Below are 22,848 nucleotides of genomic sequence, written 5' to 3'. Positions count from 1 at the left end.
TTGCGGCTGCGCATGCGCTGTTTCTTCTTTCAGATTTGCGTGACGACAAGCGCCAAAACTCTAGTGATGGTGCCACACACTGGATATTGACATACACAGTAATTACGAATCATTTCAAATTAAGCCAGTAGCCCATTTAATCATGACTTGAAGTTACTGTCATACACAACACGATCAGTTATTTCATTGTTTACTCTAATTATAGTGCTAATTATGTCCAGTTTAAATCTAAATCTTCACTACATCAGCAAATCTCCTCAAAAACAACAATGAAGAATCAATCATGGACACCAGACTTGTGCGCTCCTCGGTATCTTCACAGTTCATTCTGGATGTTCTGGATCATCAGATCATTAATGTCACGAAGCTTCTTCTGTACAATAATATTTCACACAGATCCCATAGTCTTCTTCATGTTGGGAATATATTCAGATTAATACTGTTTTGGATCGGGTTAATATATCATGTTATTTTTCAGATTATTGCTATCAAATGCTGTAATATTGTCTTTTACATCATCTACTTCATTACAAAAGTGCAGCATCAATTTATCCCCAAATTACAGTGTTTACACATATTAGAGAAACACAAAACCTTCTGCCATGTATAAAACTGACACTCTTGTCTTATTGAAACCCCCAAAACTTTTGATTCACAGTTTCTTGTTGTCCTGCTTCAGTTTTAATAGGATATTTTTAACAGCTGAATATAACAAACAAATATAGTATTTTACAGCATCTCTTGTTGAACTGCACAAACTAGTGAACAATCAGAACACAATCAACTGGACATTAGTGAATAAAAGACACGAGCATGGCTTATAAAACACATTAAAGAGAAGTTATTCATTATTATTCACACTGTAAGAATTATCTGTGTGTCAAATATTAGTTTCTTCATCAGGAAATCAAGTCTTTCTCAAAGCATTTCAGCACAATGAGACCAACAACACAATATACTTGAACAAAACTGGCATGAAAACTTAACGGTGCTCAGAGTTATTGACTCATATTTTACAGCTTCTTCTTCAGCTGCACAAAACCTTCTGGTTATTATTACACCTGCAAATGCTGTAAATAACAAGCGATTCTGCATAATTAAATCAGATGAACGTGTTAATGACCTATAAACACCTCACTGTGTCATCGGGAACATGAAGATTTCAGCAGCAGAAGGTTTATATTTATTAATATAATCATGAACTAATCGGACTCTTCTGTGCGGCAGATCAGAGCAGTTCAGTCTTTTAGATGCAGAAACCAGTAAATGAGTGTGAACATTAATAAGAGAATGTAGAAAGACAAACTAGCTTCTGTTATTGTTAAACTACACAGACTAGTGAACAATCTGAACACAAGATGAAGATTAGGAAACGAATTAAATCAATGTGCCTCATTCAGTCAGCTGTATATAATACACTGTATATTCCTGTCAAGTGTCTTAATCAGGATCAAGTGTTTCAGAACATTTCATCTGACAGAGATCAACTTTTGCTCTTCTCAAACAATGTTTCTGAATGAATTTGACATCTAAACTAGACGACGCTCACTGAGACCACTTACATTTCCTCATATGATTGAGAAGACTGTTTGACCATCTAAAACTCTTCTGACATGGAGGACAGCAATACGGCTTTTCTCCAGTGTGAATTCGCTCGTGTGATTTCAGATGTGAAGACCGACTGAAACTCTTCTCACAATATGAGCACTTGTGAGGTTTTTCTCCAGTGTGAATCATTTGGTGCCGTTTCAGATGGCCAGATTGAGTAAAGCTCTTCCCACACTCCAAACACTCATGATCTCTCTCGTCAGTGTGTGTTTTCTGGTGCCGTTTACAATCACCCAGTTGTGAAAATCTCTTTTTACAGAACAGACATGCATAAGGCTTCTCATTTGTGTGAATTCTCATGTGTTGTTTTAAATTTGATGATGATCTAAAATCATGACCACACTGAGTGCAGGTAAACGGCTTTTCTCCAGTGTGAATTCGTTCATGTACTCTCAAGTTTCCCGAATGACTGAAACTCTTCTCACAATATGAGCACTTGTAAGGTTTTTCTCCAGTGTGAATCCTCTGGTGTCGTTTCAGATTACCAGCTGTAGTAAAACTCTTCCCACACTGCAAACACTCATGATCTCTCTTGTCTTCATGTGTTTTCTGGTGCTGTTTATAACTGTCCAGCTGTGAGAAACTCTTTCCACATTCAGTACAGGTGTACGGTTTCTCTCCAGCGTGAGTCTTTCTGTGTTTTTTCAGTTTGGCTTTTCTTCTGAAACTCTTTCCACACTGACGACAGCTGTGCAGATGTGTTGTTTTAGTTCTCTGAGTCTCGAAGTTTCGTCTCTCGTCCTTTTCTTTCAGTTCTTCTCTTTGCTCATTCTCCTCCATCTGGTCTGAAATAAAAATCAAGTCAGAATCAGTTCAAGTGAAGTCTGATCAGTGCCGGCCCATCCTACAGTCAATATAGGCGGTCACGTAGGGCCCCACGTTTCTTGGACGGGCCCACAAACGCTGCTCTTATATTATATTGATTGTGAACGTAAGCACGAGGATGAGCGTGAACGTTAAAAGATTAAGCATCACACAATGCACAAACCCTCTTAAAGGCAAATGATTCACAAAGTCGGTGAGAAAATAAAACTTCCACATTACATTGAAAGATTACCTCTCTATAATTCATACATGACAAATAGCTGAAAACAATAATAAATACACAACAACAGTATGAATCAAAGCAGAAAACAACATACCCAGCAGCAACACACTCTATTTAGCATAACCCAGCCTGCGATCGACTGTTGGGTGAACTAGAATGACGAAACGTATTCCTACACAGACTCCACATATCTCTCCAAATTGCTCACGTTGGATATAAAGCCGAGAAAGTGTCTTAAAGTCTTAACTAATATAACGTCACAAGTGTCGTTGCTAGTTTGAATTGATCTTAATCAAACTTTAATTTTAAATGAAATGGCATCCAAACCCGGAGCCGAAAAAGGAAGAAAAGCGAGCTCAGAGTAAAGGCATGACCTGCTATGCGTAATACATTATTCAGTTTTGTGGTAATACGACTTGTTTTAATGAATGCAACGATGCCCATGATCACAGGAATACTTGTGTAATATGTGAGACAAAAAAGCTCAATTGAAAAAATAATCACTTATTTATCTTCCCACTAATTTATCCTGCTGGAAAAACAGGTTTCCCCCTCATTTAGTCAAAATTGAATTTTACCCACTGTCCAACATCTAATGCAAAGTTTAGTTTGTGTAAATCTCAAACAAGCTAAAATGTCTCCTGCATTTCCAGTTACAGTAGTTATGCATATATTTGTTTCTCATTTACAAAAAATGCATTTGATTCATGTTTTATTTGTATGTCATATTATAGTTTTTTTTTAATAAGTGTTTTTTGGCTTGCAAACTTGTTTTATTCTGAGTAAATATTTTTACATATGTATTATAGGTTAAATATGTTACAGTTAATAAAAATGTTTACACTGAAATATTAAAATTGTGATTTTTTTGTGCTTTCTTCTCAGTTTTTACACCAGCCATGTTCATTTCTCTGATTTGTGACTCCATTATATTTTCCTTCCCTGATATTTTTACTCATGTTGATGGCAAATATTGACTTGTAATATTTTAATCATCAGTTTTAGCTACAAATATTTCTGTAAAGAAGAAAAACTCACCATCATGGATGAGCTGAGGGTGAATAAATTTACAGCAGACTTTCATGGTTGGGTGAACTATCCCTTTAATTCCCTGAAAGTCTTTAATTCTATATACTGACTTTACTAACAGAACAGTTTAAACTTCTTAATAATACTTAAAGTAGCCTACTAGGCAAGTTTTCTGTGAAATATGTCAAATTTACAGGATAATTAACATAATCAGTAAATTAATACAAAAGTGATGCCATAGATCTATTGTTTTTATCAACACTATAAATACCTCTTTTTCCATGACGCTTCATGTTAGAAATGTGTCGACATGCATCGAAATCCTTCACAGCTTCGTCAATTAAACTTGAACACGTCCTGAAGCGAAGAGTCCAGCAAAACTAGCTGTCAGCACTTGTTGTTTTCGCGCGTCTCTTTCGCGGCTGCGCATGCGCTGTTTCTTCTTTCAGATTTGCGTGACGACAAGCGCCAAAACTCTAGTGATGGTGCCACACACTGGATATTGACATACACAGTAATTACGAATCATTTCAAATTAAGCCAGTAACCCATTTAATCATGACTTGAAGTTACTGTCATACACAACACGATCAGTTATTTCATTGTTTACTCTAATTATAGTGCTAATTATGTCTAATTTAAATCTAAATCTTCACTACATCAGCAAATCTCCTCAAAAACAATGAAGAATCAATCATGGACACCAGACTTGTGCGCTCTTCGGTATCTTCACAGTTCATTCTGGATGTTCTGGATCATCAGATCATTAATGTAATGAAGCTTTTTCTGTACAATAATATTTCACACAGATCCCATAGTCTTCTTCATGTTGGGAATATATTCAGATTAATACTGTTTTGGATCTGGTTAATATATCATGTTATTTTTCAGATTATTGCTATCAAATGCTGTAATATTGTCTTTTACATCATCTACTTCATTACAAAAGTGTGGCATCAATTTATCTTCAAATTACAGTGTTTACACATATTAGAGAAACACAAAACCTTCTGCCATGTGTAAAACTGACACTCTTGTCTTATTGAAACCCCCAAAACTTTTGATTCACAGTTTCTTGTTGCCCTGCTTCAGTTTTAATAGGATATTTTTAACAGCTGAATAAAACAAACAAATATAGTATTTTACAGCATCTCTTGTTGAACTGCACAAACTAGTGAACAATCAGAACACAATCAACTGGACATTAGTGAATAAAAGACACGAGCATGGCTTATAAAACACATTAAAGAGAAGTTATTCATTATTATTCACACTGTAAGAGTTATCTGTGTGTCAAATATTAGTTTCTTCATCAGGAAATCAAGTCTTTCTCAAAGCATTTCAGCACAATGAGACCAACAACACAATATACTTGAACAAAACTGGCATGAAAACTTAACGGTGCTCAGAGTTATTGACTCATATTTTACAGCTTCTTCTTCAGCTGCACAAAACCTTCTGGTTATTATTACACCTGCAAATGCTGTAAATAACAAGCGATTCTGCCTAATTAAATCAGATGAACGTGTTAATGACCTATAAACACCTCACTGTGTCATCGGGAACATGAAGATTTCAGCAGCAGAAGGTTTACATTTATTAATATAATCATGAACTAATCAGACTCTTCTGTGCGGCAGATCAGAGCAGTTCAGTCTTTTAGATGCAGAAACCAGTAAATGAGTGTGAACATCAATAAGAGAATGTAGAAAGACAAACTAGCTTCTGTTATTGTTAAACTACACAGACTAGTGAACAATCTGAACACAAGATGAAGATTAGGAAACGAATTAAATCAATATGCCTCATTCAGTCAGCTGTATATAATACACTGTATATTCCTGTCAAGTGTCTTAATCAGGATCAAGTGTTTCAGAACATTTCATCTGACAGAGATCAACTTTTGCTCTTCTCAAACAATGTTTCTGAATGAATTTGACATTTAAACTAGACGACGCTCACTGAGACCACTTACATTTCCTCATGTGTCTGAGAAGACTTTCTGACCATCTAAAACTCTTCTGACATGGAGGACAGCAATACAGCCTCTCTCCAGTGTGAATTCGCTCGTGTGATTTCAGTTCTGAAGACCGACTGAAACTCTTCTCACAGTATGAGCACTTGTGAGGTTTTTCTCCAGTGTGAATCAATTGGTGGATTTTTAGACTGTCAGGTCTATTAAAGCTCTTCCCACAGTCCAAACACACATGATCTCTCTCGTCAGTGTGTGTTTTCTGGTGCCGTTTACAATTAGCCAGACGTGAAAATCTCTTTTCACAGAACAGACATGCATAAGTCTTCTCATTTGTGTGAATTCTCATGTGTTGTTTTAGACTTGATGATGATCTAAAATCATGACCACACTGAGTACAGGTAAACGGCTTTTCTCCAGTGTGAATTCGCTCATGTCTTCTCAAGTCTCCTGAATGACTGAAACTCTTCTCACAATATGAGCACTTGTAAGGTTTTTCTCCAGTGTGAATTCTCTGGTGGATTTTCAGATGACGAGCTCTAGTAAAACTCTTCCCACACTGCAAACACTCATGATCTCTCTTGTCTTCATGTGTTTTCTGGTGCCGTTTATAACTGTCCAGCTGTGAGAAACTCTTTCCACATTCAGTACAGGTGTACGGTTTCTCTCTAGCGTGAGTCTTTCTGTGTTTTTTCAGCTTGGCTTTTCTTCTGAAACTCTTTCCACACTGACGACAGCTGTGCAGATGTGTTGTTTTAGTTCTCTGAGTCTCGAAGTTTCGTCTCTCGTTCTCTTCATTCAGTTCTTCTCTTTGCTCATTCTCCTCCATCTGGTCTGAAATAAAAATCAAGTCAGAATCAGTTCAAGTGAAGTCTGATCAGTGCCGGACCATCCTACAGTCAATATAGGCAGTCACGTAGGGCCCCACGTTTCTTGGATGGGCCCACAAACGCTGCTCTTATATTATATTGATTGTGACCGTAAGCACGAGGATGAGCGTGAACGTTAAAAGATTAAGCGTCACGCAATGCACAAACCCTATTAAAGGCAAATGATTCACAAAGTCGGTGAGAAAACAAAACTTCCAGATTTCATTGAAAGATTACCTCTCTATAATTCATACATGACAAATAGCTGAAAACAATAATAAATACACAACAACAGTATGAATCAAAGCAGAAAATAACATACCCAGCAGCAACAGACTCTATTTAGCATAACCCAGCCCGCGATCGACTGTTGGATGAACTCGAATAATGAAACGTATTCCTACACAGACTCCACTTATCTCTCCAAATTGCTCACGTCAGATATAAAGCCGAGAAAGTGTCTTAAAGTCTTAACTAATATAACGTCACAAGTGTCATTGCTAGTTTTAATTGATCTTAATGAAACTTTAATTTGAAATGAAATGGCATCCAAACCCGGAGCCGAAAAAAGGAAGAAAAGCAAGCTTAAAGTAAAGGCATGACCTGCTATGCGTAATACATTATTCAGTTTTGTGGTATTTTAGTACTTGTTTTAATGAATGCAACGATGCCCATGATCACAGGAATACTTGTGTAATATGTGAGACAAAAAAGCTCAATTGAAAAAATAATCACTTATTTATCTTTTCACTAATTTATCCTGCTGGAAAAACAGGTTTCCCCATCATTTAGTCAAAATTTTATTTTACCCACTGTCCAACATCTAATGCAGAGTTCTGTTTGTGTAAATCTCAAACAAGCTAAAATGTCTCCTGCATTTCCAGTTACAGTAGTTATGCATATATTTGTTACTCATTTACAAAAAATGCATTTGATTCATGTTTTATTTGTATGTCATATTATATAGTTTCTTTTTTTTAATAAGTGTTTTTTGGCTTGCAAACTTGTTTTATTCTGAGTAAATATTTTTACATATGTATTATAGGTTAAATATGTTACAGTTAATAAAAATGTTTACACTTAAATAATAAAATTGTGATTTTTTTGTGCTTAATTCTCACAGTTTTTACACCAGCCATGTTCATTTCTCTGATTTGTGACTCCAATATATTTTCCTTCCCTGATATTTTTACTCATGTTGACGGCAAATATTGACTTGTAATATTTTAATCATCAGTTTTAGCTACAAATATTTCTGTAAAGAAGAAAAACTCACCATCATGGATGAGCTGAGGGTGAATAAATTTACAGCAGACTTTCATGGTTGGGTGAACTATCCCTTTAATTCCCTGAAAGTCTTTAATTCTATATACTGACTTTACTAGAACAGTTTAAACTTCTTAATAATATTTAAAGTAGCCTACTAGGCAAGATTTCTGTGAAATATGTCAAATTTACAGAATAATTAACATAATCAGTATATTAATACAAAAGCGATGCCATAGATCTATTGTTTTTATCAACACTATAAATACCTCTTTTTCCATGACGCTTCATGTTAGAAATGTGTTGACATCCATCGAAATCCTTCACAGCTTCGTCAATTAAACTTGAACACGTCCTGAAGCGAAGAGTCCAGCAAAACTAGCTGTCAGCACTTGTTGTTTTCGCGCGTCTCTTTCGCGGCTGCGCATGCGCTTTTTCTTCTTTCAGATTTGCGTGACGACAAGCGCCAAAACTCTAGTGATGGTGCCACACACTGGATATTGACATACACAGTAATTACGAATCATTTCAAATTAAGGCAGTAACCCATTTAATCATGACTTGAAGTTACTGTCATACACAACACGATCAGTTATTTCATTGTTTACTCTAATTATAGTGCTAATTATGTCCAATTTAAATCTAAATCTTCACTACATCAGCAAATCTCCTCAAAAACAACAATGAAGAATCAATCATGGACACCAGACTTGTGCGCTCCTCGGTATCTTCACAGTTCATTCTGGATGTTCTGGATCATCAGATCATTAATGTAATGAAGCTTCTTCTGTACAATAATATTTCACACAGATCCCATAGTCTTCTTCATGTTGGGAATATATTCAGATTAATACTGTTTTGGATCGGGTTATTATATCATGTTATTTTTCAGATTATTGCTATCAAATGCTGTAATATTGTCTTTTACATCATCTACTTCATTACAAAAGTGCGGCATCAATTTATCCCCAAATTACAGTGTTTACACATATTAGAGAAACACAAAACCTTCTGCCATGTATAAAACTGACACTCTTGTCTTATTGAAACCCCCAAAACTTTTGATTCTCAGTTTCTTGTTGTCCTGCTTCAGTTTTAATAGGATATTTTTAACAGCTGAATATAACAAACAAATATAGTATTTTACAGCATCTCTTGTTGAACTGCACAAACTAGTGAACAATCAGAACACAATCAACTGGACATTAGTGAATAAAAGACACGAGCATGGCTTATAAAACACATTAAAGAGAAGTTATTCATTATTATTCACACTGTAAGAGTTATCTGTGTGTCAAATATTAGTTTCTTCATCAGGAAATCAAGTCTTTCTCAAAGCATTTCAGCACAATGAGACCAACAACACAATATACTTGAACAAAACTGGCATGAAAACTTAACGGTGCTCAGAGTTATTGACTCATATTTTACAGCTTCTTCTTCAACTGCACACATTAGTGTAAAATCAAACACAAAGTAACCATCAGCAAATAAATTGTCTTTAATCGAACAGCAACAAAAGAAAAGGAAAGATTGAAATGATTTACTGCAGTTCTCAGAGCATTTCACCACACTGAGATCCTCTTCTGCTCAGTCAGTGTTCCTCAATGAATTTAACACTTAAACTAGACCAGTGGTTCCCAACCTTTTTCTTGGGGGCCCCCCCCCATGAACATATACAAACATTGGAGCCCCCCCACCATATAAATACACACGCACGCACACACATATGTACTGTGTGTGTGTGTATATATATATATATATATATATATATATATATATATATATATATATATATATATATATATATATTTCGTGTGTGTGTGTGTGTGTGTGTGTGTGTGTGTTTGTGTAATATTAATATATAGTAATATCTATAAAAAATTATAAAAAACTATAAAAATATTAATTAATCAGTTTTAACTTTTAACCTAAATTTAGGTGGGCTTTGTCATACTGTCTAATCTTTTTCTTCGCCTCTGAAGAATCACTGCATTTACATTTGTCTGCCATTTTTGTTTTGATTTTGCCTTTACGACACGTTGACAAGCAGATTGCGCGAGTGACCAAAATTTAAATAATTATTTAAAGTTATTTATTTTAATTATTTTCACTATTATGTTGGAATTTTACGCATGTGTTTAGATTATTTTTTTTTTTTGGTACTTAACCCTAACCCATACATATATAATAGTAGGGCTGCTCGATTTTGGGAAAAATCATAATCACGATTATTTTGGTCATAATTGTAATCACGATTATTCAAAACCATTGCCAGTTAAAGTCAAAATTATTAGCGCTCCTGAGATTTTTTTTTTTTTTATATATAAATATTTTCCAAATTATGTTTAACAGAGCAAGGAATTTTAACAGTATTTCCTATAATATTTTTTCTTCTATTTGTTTTATTTTAGCTAGAATAAAGACAGGTTTAAATATTTTGAAACCAATTTAAGGTCAATATTATTAGCCCCCTTAAGCATTATATATTTTTGATTGTCTGCAGAATAAACTACCGTTATAATGACTTGCCTTATTACCTCAATTAAGCCTTTGAACTGCACTTTAATCTGAATGCTTGTATTTTGAAAAATATCTAGTAAAATATTATGTGCTGTCATTATAGCAAAGACAAAAAGAAATCAGTAATTAGAAATGAGATATCAAAACTATTATGTTCAGAAATAAGTTAATAAAATATTCTTTCCATGAAACAGAAATTGGGCAGGAAAAGGTTTGCTTATATTCAAGAGGGCTAATAATTCTGACTTCAACTGTATACATACAGTTATTTTCCACCCTGCAAAGGAAAGAGAAATAAATACAATAGAATAAAAATATAAAACAAACTGTGCTTTAAGCATCTTCACTGTAAGAAAAACACTTTAGCTACAGCAGTCCTTCAGTCAAGAGCAGCGAGGGTTTTCTCGTTATGTTTGTTTAATAATGATAAAAACAGGCGGCAGAAGGATTATAGCGCGCTAGTCTCTTTAATGGTTTCTCTTTCACGTCTTTTGATCCTCAACTCGTTTGTTTATTACACAAATGAGGGTTAATGTAAATAATCACTAAACACCGCGTTTTGACACCTATTTGACCATTAAAGCGTTCACGTTAAGATGACTTTAGATGTCTGCGCTCCTCTGCTCGTCTCAGTGTGCGAATGAGAGTGAATGCTGACCGACCGCATACTACTGACTGCGTGATCGTGCTGCACACACACATAAGCTCTTTCGCGCTTTTAAGAGCAACACGTGTACAACTGTGGCGAAATATGATGCAATAATCAATTATCTCGATTAATGCTTTTTTATAATCGTTTGAAACCGAAATCTAAATCGGATTTTCGATTAATTGCAAAGCCCTTTATAATAGTGGACCATTTTTATGCCTTTTTCTACCTCAATACTTATCCTCTACCGCGCCCCCCCTGTGAACTCTGGCGCCCCCCTTAGGGGGGCGCGGACCCCAGGTTGGGAACCACTGCTCTACCGCGCCCCCCCTGTGAACTCTGGCGCCCCCCTTAGGGGGGCGCGGACCCCAGGTTGGGAACCACTGAACTAGACGACGCTCACTTAGACCACTTACATTTCCTCATGTGTTTGAGAAGATTATCTGACCTACTAAAACTCTTCTGACATGGAGGACAGTAATACAGCCTCTCTCCAGTGTGAATTCGCTCGTGCCTTTTCAGCTCTGAAGACTGAATGAAACTCTTCTCACAATATGAGCACTTGTGAGGTTTTTCTCCAGTGTGAATCCTTTGGTGCCGTTTCAGACTGCCAGATTGACAAAAGCTCTTCCCACACTCCAAACACACATGATCTCTCTTGCCAGAGTGTGTTTTCTGGTGCTGCCTACAACAATCCAGACGGAAAAATCTCATTGCACAGAACGGACATGCATAAGGCTTCTCATTTGTGTGAATTCTCATGTGGATTTGTAGCTCTGGTGATGATTTAAAATCATGACCACATTGAGTACAGTGATACGGTTTTTCTCCAGTGTGAATCCTCTGGTGTCGTTTCAGATGACTAGCTGTAGTTAAGCTCTTCCCACACTGCAAACACTTATGATCTCTCTTGTCTTTATGTGTTTTCTGGTGCCGTTTATAACTGTCCAGCTGTGAGAAACTCTTTCCACATTCAGTACAGGTGTGTATTTTCAGTTCTTCTCTTTGCTCATTCGCCTCCATCTGGTCTGAAATAAAAGTCAGAATCAGTTCAAGTGAAGTCTGATTTAACAGCAGTAAACTACAGAGATCAGCTTTTACAGTCGATGTGCCAAAGTTAAAGAGATTATTCACCCAAAAATAAAAATTACTGACTATTTATTCTTTATAAGTAGGGTTGAGAACCACAGGTTAACTCACAATACGATATTATCACATTTTCCTTCAGCTTAGTCCTTGATTTAACAGTGGTCACAACCGTGGAATGAACTGCCAACTTCCAGCCAAAATCACAATATTAATATATCCTGATATCATCGATTCTAAGATTTATCACAAGAAAACCATCCACGATGTATCACTATTCTGGGTTGAGTTTCCCAAACAACGACGTGACTCAAAGCTGAACTATCATAGTAGATGCATCATTTGGTAAAAGAATGATGTAGTGATGAGTGTTTCCCAAAACCAGTAGTTTTTCTGTCGCAGATCCATTGTTTAAACCACGTTAGTTATAGCATAAAACTCCTATAATGATGCTCTAAACAGGGTGGAGTAACTACGTCTTTAGAGAAGAACCCCATCATCTCTTTGTGCAAATTATATAGTTTTATAAGCACACGCATTTAAAATAAAATCCAATATTAGTTTTGGTAAAAACATGCAATTTTGTAGTTTGTTTTTTTTTTTTTCAATATTTCACATCAATTTAAATGCATTATCTTTTATTTCTAAAGATGTTCAGTGAATAAAATATTATTTTAATAAATATATCAGTTTAATAAATCTGTTTTGTTCAAATGCACGAACATATATGACCTTTATTCACTGATAAATGGATAAAAATATTCATTTTCAAAATGGGATGTACTCGGTTATGCTGAGCACTGTGTCTGTTTTATTTGTTCTTCCCTATTTCCCTAATGATTCTGTTACAATTGAAATAAGGTTTATAAATTATTATTGCTTTCTGATCACTGACTTATGGGGCTCTATTTTGATGATCCAGTTCAAAGTCCAAAGCACAGGGGCAAAAGCAATAAAGCCGTGTCAGAATCTACGTTTGCTATTTTAAGGACAGAAAAATCCGCTTTGCGCTGTGGTGCATGGTCTAACAGGGTTAAGCTTATTCAATTGATGACTTATGGGTGTGTTTTGAGAATAAACCAATCAGAGTCTCATCTCCCATTCCCTTTAAGAGTCAGTTGCGTCACGCCATGGCGCATTTGGTATTTACATGGCGAACTTTGTAAGTGGAAAAACTTAACAAAAACAGTTAAACAGAGCATCTGCAGAGCGAGAATGAGAGATGAGCCTGCCAGTAGGGTAAGCAAAATGATTTTGTTTTTACTTTTGACATAAGTTTAATTTGCTTACCCTATTGGCAGATTATTTTGCCTGTTTTAAGAAAAAACTCACTTAATGTCAGCATATTATTTCTCAAAACAAAGAAAGTTTTGCTTATCTAGAAAATTCTCCTTGATTTGAGAATTTTTAGATATTTGGACTCGAAACAAGACAAAAAATCTAAGTAAGAAAAGCATTTTTTACCGTGTAAATGTTCGTTGGAACGATGGATTTGGGAAACGCCATCAATGAGCTACGTTTGTAACGACGCAACTTGCAACCGTAGTTGGCTAACGATGGTTTTTAGAAACACGCCCCTGTTAAATGAAGATAAATAGTGCATCAAATAGTTATAGGATGCATTTCTTTTGTTACCAGCCTGTTTTATAGTATTGCAATAGTGTAAAAGAAGCGCACAGCTGACAAACAAGCTTTTAAATGCTGATGTGCAGAGAGCGGTGTGTGACTGAAAGGACACATCTCTAAATTAGTCAAAGCAGCAATTCTGTGGAATATACAGTTAAGAAAACTATCTATATTATCTGATGTAAACATTTTATGCTGGTCTATTTTAATGCTAAATCATGCATTTCTACTGGATGAATACATTTTCAAGAAAAGTGACTAAACATGACGCTCACTGAGACGACTTACATTTCTTCAAATGATCAAGAAGACTTTTTGACCATCTAAATCTCTTCTGACATAGAGGACAGCAATACGGCTCCTCTCCAGTGTGAATTCGCTCGTGGTTTTTCAGATCTATAGACCGACAGAAACTCTTCTCACAGTATGAGCACTTGTGAGGTTTTTCTGCAGTGTGAGTCATTTGGTGGATTTTCAGACTGCCAGATTGAGTAAAGCTCTTCCCACACTGCAAACACACATGATCTCTCTCGCCAGTGTGTGTTTTCTGGTGCCGTTTACAATGACCCAGACGTGAAAATCTCTCTTCACAGTACAGACATGCATAAGGCTTCTCATTTGTGTGAATTCTCATGTGTTGTTTTAGACTTGTTGATGAGCTAAAATCATGACCACACTGAGTGCAGTGATACGGCTTCTCTCCAGTGTGAATTCGCTTGTGTCTTCTCAAGTTTCCTGAATGAATGAAACTCTTCTCACAATAAGAGCACTTGTAAGGTTTTTCTCCAGTGTGAATCATTTGGTGGATTTTCACATAACCAGCTGTAGTAAAACTCTTCCCACACTGCAAACACTCATGATCTCTCTTGTCTTCATGTGTTTTCTGGTGCCGTTTATAACGGTTCAGTCGTGAGAAACTCTTTCCACATTCAGTACAGGTGTACGGTTTCTCTCCAGCGTGAGTCTTTCTGTGTTTTTTCAGCTTGACTTTTCTTGTTTTAGTTCTCTGAGTCTCGAAGTTTCGTCTCTCGTCCTCTTCATTCAGTTCTTCTCTTTGCTCATTCGCCTCCATCTGGTCTGAAATAAAAATCAGGTCAGAATCAGATTAAGGGAAGTCTGATTTAACAGCAGAAAACTACAGAGATCAGCTTTTACAGTTGATGTGCCAAAGTTAGAGATCTCATAATAGGTCTTATTTATGTCTGTATTCCTCAAACTCTATTTCTAACAGCAAATATAAATGCTAATTACCGTACAATTGTCACAATTATCATAAAAGAGCTTGTTTCATCAATAGTCTGGCGGAAATATCAGGACATCCCTGTTTTCACCTCATTTACAGGTATGTGCCAAAAAAAATTTTGAATATCGAGGGAAAGTCCATTTATTTTGGATAAAAGATCCCAAATCCAGTATATTACGCCCTGAGTCTATGGGAAAACAACATAGGCATAATATACGGAGAAAACAAACGTGTTGGGGTGGTGGATTTCCCAAACAAAACAAAAACCTAATGCAAAATATTCCCTTCGGTCGACAACCAAACTCAGACACTCAGTTGAGAGTAATTGAATAGATTTATTATAGAAAAATGTTGTAAATATAAATGAGCATCTCTTTAGGGTGACAACAGGCCAAAATAACAAACAAAATAATCTATAAAGTAAAAGCACTAAATTACCCATCACTGTTTAAATAAAAATACAGGAAGCTTCCCTTTCTCCCTAAATATAAACATAGTCAAAAGTAATCAAATAAATAGGCAGGCCACCCCTACACGCTCAAACTCTCAAAATAGGTTAAGCCTCCTTTACACTGCACACGACAAGCCACAAAGTCATTCATTTCCAATGGAGAGTACCGGTAGTCCAGGAGCTGCGTTGAGTTCCGATCATGTCCGTATGCAGAAAATTCGGATCCGAATTGAGCTGCGGATCCGTTGAAATATTTGAACTCCTGCGACTAGACCGTATGAGACCTGCCGACCGGATATGATGTATTTCAGTGTTGTCCAAGCAGATCTGTGCGCGTGAGATGAGAAATAGGAGTTTATTTGGTCATTTTTTGAATTATAAAAAGTTTATATATAAAAAAAAACGTTTCTGTTCATAAATGTAAGTAAGAAAGTAATAAAAAAAATATATATTTTTAATGTTGTCTCCACATTCCCTCCAATATTTTTGCGGTCTATGAGTTTCTAGTATTCATTCATCCATTAAACCATGTAAATGCACAGAGAATAAAGGCTCTTGCTTTTGCACTCCTTTATTTCGGACACCGTGAGAATCAGCTTCTCCCCCGTGGTGCATGACAACACTGAAAATACAGTGCGGCTGCCACAAGGGGGCGTATTCCGACAGTCGTGTCCAAATGTCGTGTGCAGTGTAAAGGCGGCTTAACGTATGAACAAAGATACAAAATTGATTGTTGGTCGCCGGGGTACGGGAAATCCAGGAGCTCCACTCCAAGCACCCAACGCAGCACAAACGAGCTCCCCGAACCCTGCCGGAAGCTCCATTTTACATTTACATTTAGTCATTTAGCTGACGCTTTTATCCGAAGCGACTTACAAATGAGGACAAGGAAGCAATTTACACAACTAAGAGCAACAATGAATAAGTGCTTTAGGTAAGTTTCAGGTCTGTAAAGTCTAAGAAGGAAAGTATTAGTAGTATTAGTATTTTTTTTTTTTTTTTTTTGGGTACAGTTAGTGTGATTTTCAGAGAGGCAATTGCAGATTAGGAAGTGAAGTGGAGACTAAATAGTTGAGTTTTTAGTCGTTTCTTGAAAGTAGCGAGTGACTCTGCTGTTCTGATGCAGTTAGGGAGTTCATTCCACCAACTGGGCAGATTGAGCGTGAGCGTGAGCGAAAGTGATTTCTTCCCTCTTTGGGATGGAACCACGAGGCGACGTTCATTCACAGAACGCAAGTTTCTGGAGGGCACATAGATCTGCAGAAGTGAGTGCAGATAAGAAGGAGCAAGGCCAGAAGTCACTTTGTAGGCAAACATCAGAGCTTTGAATTTGATGCGAGCAGCAACTGGCAGCCAGCGCAAACATTTTATACAGGCCTCCGAGCAGTGGCGTAGCGCAAAATGCGGAGGGCCCCCTGCAGGGATCACCGATGGGGCCCCCAGTTTTCAAGGGGGTCGGGGGGTTCTTCAGAGCCAGAGATATACACATATATCTATGATCGGGAGTTTTCCTGTATGTTAGTATTTTTTTTTTTGAATTATGAAAATTATAATATTACATCACTTTTCTACATTGATGGATCAGTGATCGCACGGGCATTCCTGACAAAAAGCTTGTGTTTGTGTGTACAGAAATGTACTATCCACCCTCCCTGTTAAATTTGATCTAATCTGTGTCCTGAAACACAGCTCCTCTCCTGCTTTCACTTCTCATACTGACGGAGGGAGCGATTCGTTTGTGAATGAATCTCCGTTACGAACGACTCGTTCACTAGCCGACAATAATACAAGTTTCTGGCAGCGCAGCATCTCGTTGTCATGTATTTATTTTGAATTGTTTGCTGATTTTATTAAACAAAGCTAGCATAAGCTGAGTATTTAGTGCGAATTGGAGCTACTTTGCCTTATGCTGAATGCAGTAAGTGACTGTATTATCATCATTAACGCTACCTGTTTTGCACAAATTTCAGAACATACAAAAACGTAAAAAACTTAATCTTACCTATGAAATGTTCTGCCTTTGTGCTTTGTAATAACACTTGACTAGTGCGGTTGAATGACATTTGTCCTGGGAGCACTGTACCAATGTGGCGGCGCTATTGACGCATGCTCAGGGTCCCTATACAATATCTAGTGTATATATCTATGTCACAAATTGAGGTGCGGGGAAAGGAGGCGGAGTGGAGCGACAACGCGGGGAATCCTTCACAAACTGAGGAGCGATCACAAACCGAAAGCGGCGAGAGCGTCAAAGTAGCCAGAAGTCATTCATTTTTAATGAGAACCGGCGGCGAGAACCAGCGGCGCGTCTTCATTGGCTATGACGCGGTTCGGCGGCAAGCAATCAGAATGAAGTAGTCCACCGCTTGAGAGGTGTTCAGAGAACACAGACCTGTGAACTTTGGTTCCGTCCACAGTTGTTCCCAAGAGTTTGATTATTGCGGTTCCTGGATTTTTAATTATTGAAAATCGCGACGACGTGGGGCCCCCTAATCACGCGGGGCCCCCCCGCGGTGCGTGCCCTGCGGGCCCGTCCGCTACGCCACTGCCTCCGAGACCAGCAGCCAATGGGATAACAGAAAAACAACAAGAGGGCGGGACAAAGAAAAAGACATGCAATTCGCAATAATAAATAAATAAATAAACTTTAGTCGTAACACAGTATTTGACTAAATAAGAATATCATGACAAATCTCAACATTGTGTCTCAATCTATAGTCCGCTAATTAATGCAAAGACTTGAAATTGTCTCAGTCTGGTTGGCTTCAGAATCATGGGGTAGACTTCTGACTTGGCTGTGCAGAAGACCATCATTGGAACCCTCTATACGGGGTCTCAAAGGCAATTGCAAAAGAAGCTGGATGCTCACAGAGTGCAGTATCTATGTATATTAATAGTGTTAAGAGGAAAGGAAAATTTGGCTGAAAAAGTGCACAAGTATGACCGCAGCCTTGAAGACTGAGGGTGGTGTCAGAGCATCAAGAACCACCTCATACAAACGTCTGCATGACATGGGCTACAGCTGTAGACATGATATGGGCTACAGAACTTTACGTGTCAAGCCACTCCAGAACCAGAAATGAACTTAGAAGCGTCTGTGCTGGGGTAATGAGAATAAGTACTGGTCTGTTGCCCAGTGGTCCCAACTCCTCTTTTCAGATGAAAGCAAATTTTGTATTTCGTTTGGAAATCAAGATCCCAGAGAGACACAAAAGTCAAGCTGCTTAATGTCCAGTGTGAAGTTTCCACAGTCAGTGATGGTTTGGAGAGATATGTGCCGGCAGCTGGCTCTCTGCAACTCTTACATGGTGGCCCACTAAAGCTAAGCTGCGCCCGGTCAGTACCTGGATGGGAGACCACATGGGAAAGCTGGGTTGCTGCTGAAAGTTGTGTTAGTGAGGCCAGCAGGGGGCGCTCAACCTGCAGTCTGTGTAGGTCCTAATGCCCCAGTATAGTGACGGGGAACTCTATACTGCTCAGTGAGCTCTGTCTTTCGGATGAGATGTTAAACCGAGGTCCTGAATCTCGGTAGTCTTTAAAAATCCCAGAATCCTTCGAAAAAGGACGCATATATATATATATATATATATATATATATACACACACAAGAAGGCTAATAATTTTGACTTTAACTGTGTATTAAAGTCATTCTGTAGCTGACTGCATTTGCTTAACTTTATGTGGAGGCTATATCATGCGTTGCATATTAAAGTTAATGATTATCCTTGTGTATGTTATTTTGCTGAGGATTGTTTTTGTCCTGGTCAACATATGTTGTGTCTAAATGCATGGCATGTGATCTGACAAATTCTCCTCTTCATTAATATAATGCATGTTGTCCACATTAGGTAAATGATTTGCTGTGCTTCAATTTTAAGGCAAAACATGAGTGTGTGACTCCTCATTAGTGTTTCTGCAGGTTTTCAACTGTTAACATGGCAAATCTGTCAGTGAATAAGAGACAAACATGTCTTTTCATATTTAAAGATGATTTTATTCTCGTAAGAGGGTCAGACAGTCAATGTATCACATGACATTTCCTTCAATACTCAATAATGCCACCATTATTCTGAGACTCACACATGAGACTCACATGATTTCCCTTATTGAATACATATGTCTGAAACACACTGAATGACCCTTCTGTAACATCTGCCTTCCTATTTAATATGTGATGTTTGCAGTTAGTCAAAAGAATCTGCCTGAATCACAGTTTTAGTAATATTAAATTAGTTATTTTTTAAATTAAAGTAAAAAAAAAAACATTGTAATAGTAATCTATATTTTAACAGTGTTAACAAGTCTCATGATTGTATAGTGAATACACAATAAAAGTCCCTCTGCATGCATCAGAAATTCTACAATATCAAAATATCACTAAAAATGCAGCTTAACCTGACGGAGTTGGGCAAGTTGCTTCCAAAATGTAATATGTTAACCTACTATTAAATACTGTAGTAATTAGTTACACAACACTATTTTAGGAAATGTAAGGCGCAACAATACTTTTGTATTAATTAATTTTAAGTAATTTTTACCAAAATAACCACAGATGACTATTACACATCAGCAATATTTCCATTAATTATAATAATTCAGTGAGATTTCTGTTTGCACAAGGAGTCTGACAACAACCAGTGCCCCACGCAGAGATCTGATTATATCACAGAAAAAACATTAAATATTAAAATTATACACACACACACATATACTTTTAAATTGCTGGAGAACACGAGCTGAAATGGTTGCTGTCGAGAATGGTTGCTTCTTCAAGTGGAAATACAGACATTATTTTGATTTCATTGAGCGAAAAAGCAAAAATATTGCTGCAAATTGCAGTAAAGTGTACACAATAATATAATTAGGATTCAGATCCGATGTACACAATAATATAATCTGGTTTCAGATCCAATGCACACAAAATTATAATCTGGATTCCGACCAGATGTACACAATAATATAAGCTGGATTCAGATCTGGTGTACACAATATCATAATCTGGATTCTAATCTGATGTACAGAGAAATATAATCTGGATTCAGATCTAGTGTACACAGAAATATAATCTAGATTCAGATCTGATGTACACAGAAATACAATCTAGATTCAGATCTGATGTACACAGAAATACAATCTAGATTCAGATCTGGTGTACACAGAAATATAATTTAGATCCAGATCTGATGTACACAATATTATAATCTGGATTCAGACCTAATGTACACAATAATATAATATGGATTCAGATCTGGTGTACACTGTTTTTAATCAGGGTTCAGATCTGGTGTACACAGAAATATAATCTGGATTCAGACCTAATGTACACAATAATATAAGATGGATTCAGATCTGGTGCACACAGTTTTTAAATCAGGGTTCAGATCCGGTTTACACAGTAATATAATCTGGATTGTGGTCTGTTTTAAATGAACATCAAAGTAAATTAATTTGTAATCTGATTACATTTTACATCAAGCAATCAGTATTGTAATCTGATTACAATTTTCCAGTAGTAATCGGTAATTTGTAATTTATTAGGCTTTTAAAGTAATTTACCAAACAACGTCATTCATATTACACATATCATAGAAAAGCATGAAAACCAATACATTCGATGTCACCACATAAATCACATTAAAAACTCAGTTAAACCCTATTCATGCTTAAACCCCAGTATTTAAAATTCTAATAGCAGTCGGCACAAAGAACATTTGATACACATTTCTCTTTAATATTAGAAATAATTATTATTAATGCGTTATATTAATGTGTTACTGTGACTATATACTAATCGGATTACCTTTGTAATGCATTACCACCATCTCTGCTGACAAATTAAGCAATATCAGCAAAGAAAATAATATAATTAGTTGTTTTGAAGGTTTTAAAAGGACCATTTTGGTTTCTTAATCATGCATTAAATACGTCAAAATATCACCGAGAGACACACCGATTATGGTTTTCACTAATGAGGTGTTTTTGTAAGCTTCTCGAACTTCTATAACCTTTCTGACATGGAGGACAGTAGTACGGCGTCTCTCCAGTGTGAATTCGCTCGTGTATCTTCTGGTCTCCAAACCAGCTGAAACTCTTCTCGCAGTATGAGCACTTGTACGGTTTTTCTCCAGTGTGAATCCTTTGGTGGACTTTCAGATGGTCAGCTCTATTAAATCTCCTCCCGCACTCCAAACACACATGATCTCTCTTGTCGGTGTGTGTTTTCTCGTGCTTTCTACAATGATAGGGGAGTGAAAACCTCTTCTCACAGAACGTGCATGCAAAACGCTTGGGGTTTGTGTGAATGGTCATGTGCTGATATAGATTCCCTGATGATTTAAACTCGTGACCACACTGAGTACAGGTATACGGCTTCTCTCCAGTGTGAACGTGCATATGATGAGTGAGGCTGTGTTTATATCTGAAACTCTCTCCACACTGAGTACAGGTATACGGCTTCTCTCCGGTGTGAATTCGCTCGTGTGTTTTCATGCTTGAAGACTGACTGAAACTCTTCCCACAATATGAGCACTTGTAGGGTTTTTCTCCAGTGTGAATCCTCTGGTGGCTTTTCAGATAATCAGCTCTAGTAAAGCTCTTCCCACAGTCTAAACACGCATGAGCTTTCTTTCCTTTCGTTTTTTTCTGATGCTGTTTACCGTTATTCTTCAGCTTTTTGGCTTTTCTTCTCTTAGTTTTAAAGTCACACAGTTTCTCCTGTTCATTCGGCTCTTGTCTCTGCACTCTCATTTTCTTCTGATCTAACGTTAAATAAACATGATCAAATCAATCGGTCAGCAAATGTTATTTAGCATAAGTGAAATGCTAGTTTCTTTCACAGCAGGAAAATCTGAGAATAGACACCAACCTGTTTTTGCTTTAGTTTCTTCATTGTTTCTTCTGGATGGTTCTGGATCCATCTTTGCTCATCACAGATTCAGATGCTGGAGTGTCTTTTCTTTAGTTGAATGATGTAAATATATCCTTAATATCCTTCACAAAGTTGTTGGTGTCGTCTTTTTCCTCCTTATGTTATAATGTCAACTGGCGTACAGCTTTAAATGGTCATGAGACCCACTCCTTCAGTTCAAGTCTGCCTCAGGATATCTTCAGCAATGCTTCATGATGATTGGTGTGGAGCTCTGTGAGCAGAGGGAGGACTATGGCCGGGAGAGCAGGGGAGAAAGAGGGGGGAGAACAACTGTCAGATGACTCACCAAAGCTCGCTCAAGACAAATAAAAAACAAATCTGACCCAAAATGTGAGGAGATGCTTGATTATAATAATTCATTCATTGTTTTTCGGCTTAGTCATTAACTAAGGCTTCGAAGCATTTATCAAAGAAAAACAATACATCTCGCAAGGAAGCAGTGTACCGAAGCTTGATTCGTTTTGCCATCATCACATGATCAGTGACGTCCGAAGCTTCATTTTCGCTTATACCCACGTGACCGCTTCGAATTTTGATTCAAAGGTTTAAA

The 22,848-nt window shown here is 37.0% G+C and overlaps 3 protein-coding genes across 7 annotated transcripts in view; 1 reads left to right on the top strand and 2 right to left on the bottom strand.

Annotated features, from left to right (window-relative positions):
- The window catches only part of nlrc3l (NLR family, CARD domain containing 3-like), a 480,833-nt gene that overhangs the window by 283,157 nt on the left and 174,828 nt on the right, over positions 1–22,848 (top strand). The gene's annotated exons all lie outside the window — the stretch shown is intronic.
- On the bottom strand, positions 49–8,176 carry LOC141378017 (uncharacterized). Its single transcript, XM_073924379.1, has 4 exons — positions 8,062–8,176; positions 5,647–6,491; positions 3,957–4,065; positions 49–2,393 (listed from the first exon to the last, which is right to left on the bottom strand). Exons 1-4 carry the CDS (start codon positions 8,081–8,083, stop codon positions 1,546–1,548), a joined length of 1,824 nt encoding a protein of 607 aa, XP_073780480.1. The 5' UTR covers positions 8,084–8,176; the 3' UTR covers positions 49–1,545.
- On the bottom strand, positions 9,942–22,462 carry LOC101883151 (uncharacterized). 5 transcript variants are annotated; one of them, XM_073924082.1, is made up of 4 exons: positions 17,763–17,923; positions 15,538–15,697; positions 13,965–14,753; positions 9,954–11,992 (listed from the first exon to the last, which is right to left on the bottom strand). In XM_073924082.1, exons 2-4 carry the CDS (start codon positions 15,569–15,571, stop codon positions 11,364–11,366), a joined length of 1,452 nt encoding a protein of 483 aa, XP_073780183.1. In that variant the 5' UTR covers positions 15,572–15,697; positions 17,763–17,923; the 3' UTR covers positions 9,954–11,363. The 5 variants fall into 5 exon arrangements, with proteins under 5 accessions (XP_017210004.2, XP_073780183.1, XP_073780182.1 ...); XM_073924081.1 differs by having other exon boundaries at positions 17,373–17,860; XM_017354515.4 differs by lacking the exons at positions 15,538–15,697; positions 17,763–17,923 and adding an exon at positions 22,236–22,462 and having other exon boundaries at positions 9,942–11,992.

Source organism: Danio rerio, chromosome 15 (assembly GCF_049306965.1).
Source record: "Danio rerio strain Tuebingen ecotype United States chromosome 15, GRCz12tu, whole genome shotgun sequence".
NCBI lineage: Eukaryota > Metazoa > Chordata > Actinopteri > Cypriniformes > Danionidae > Danio > Danio rerio.
The sequence above is the reverse complement of the archived record's forward strand: the minus strand, read 5'-3'. Positions and strand labels throughout refer to the sequence as shown.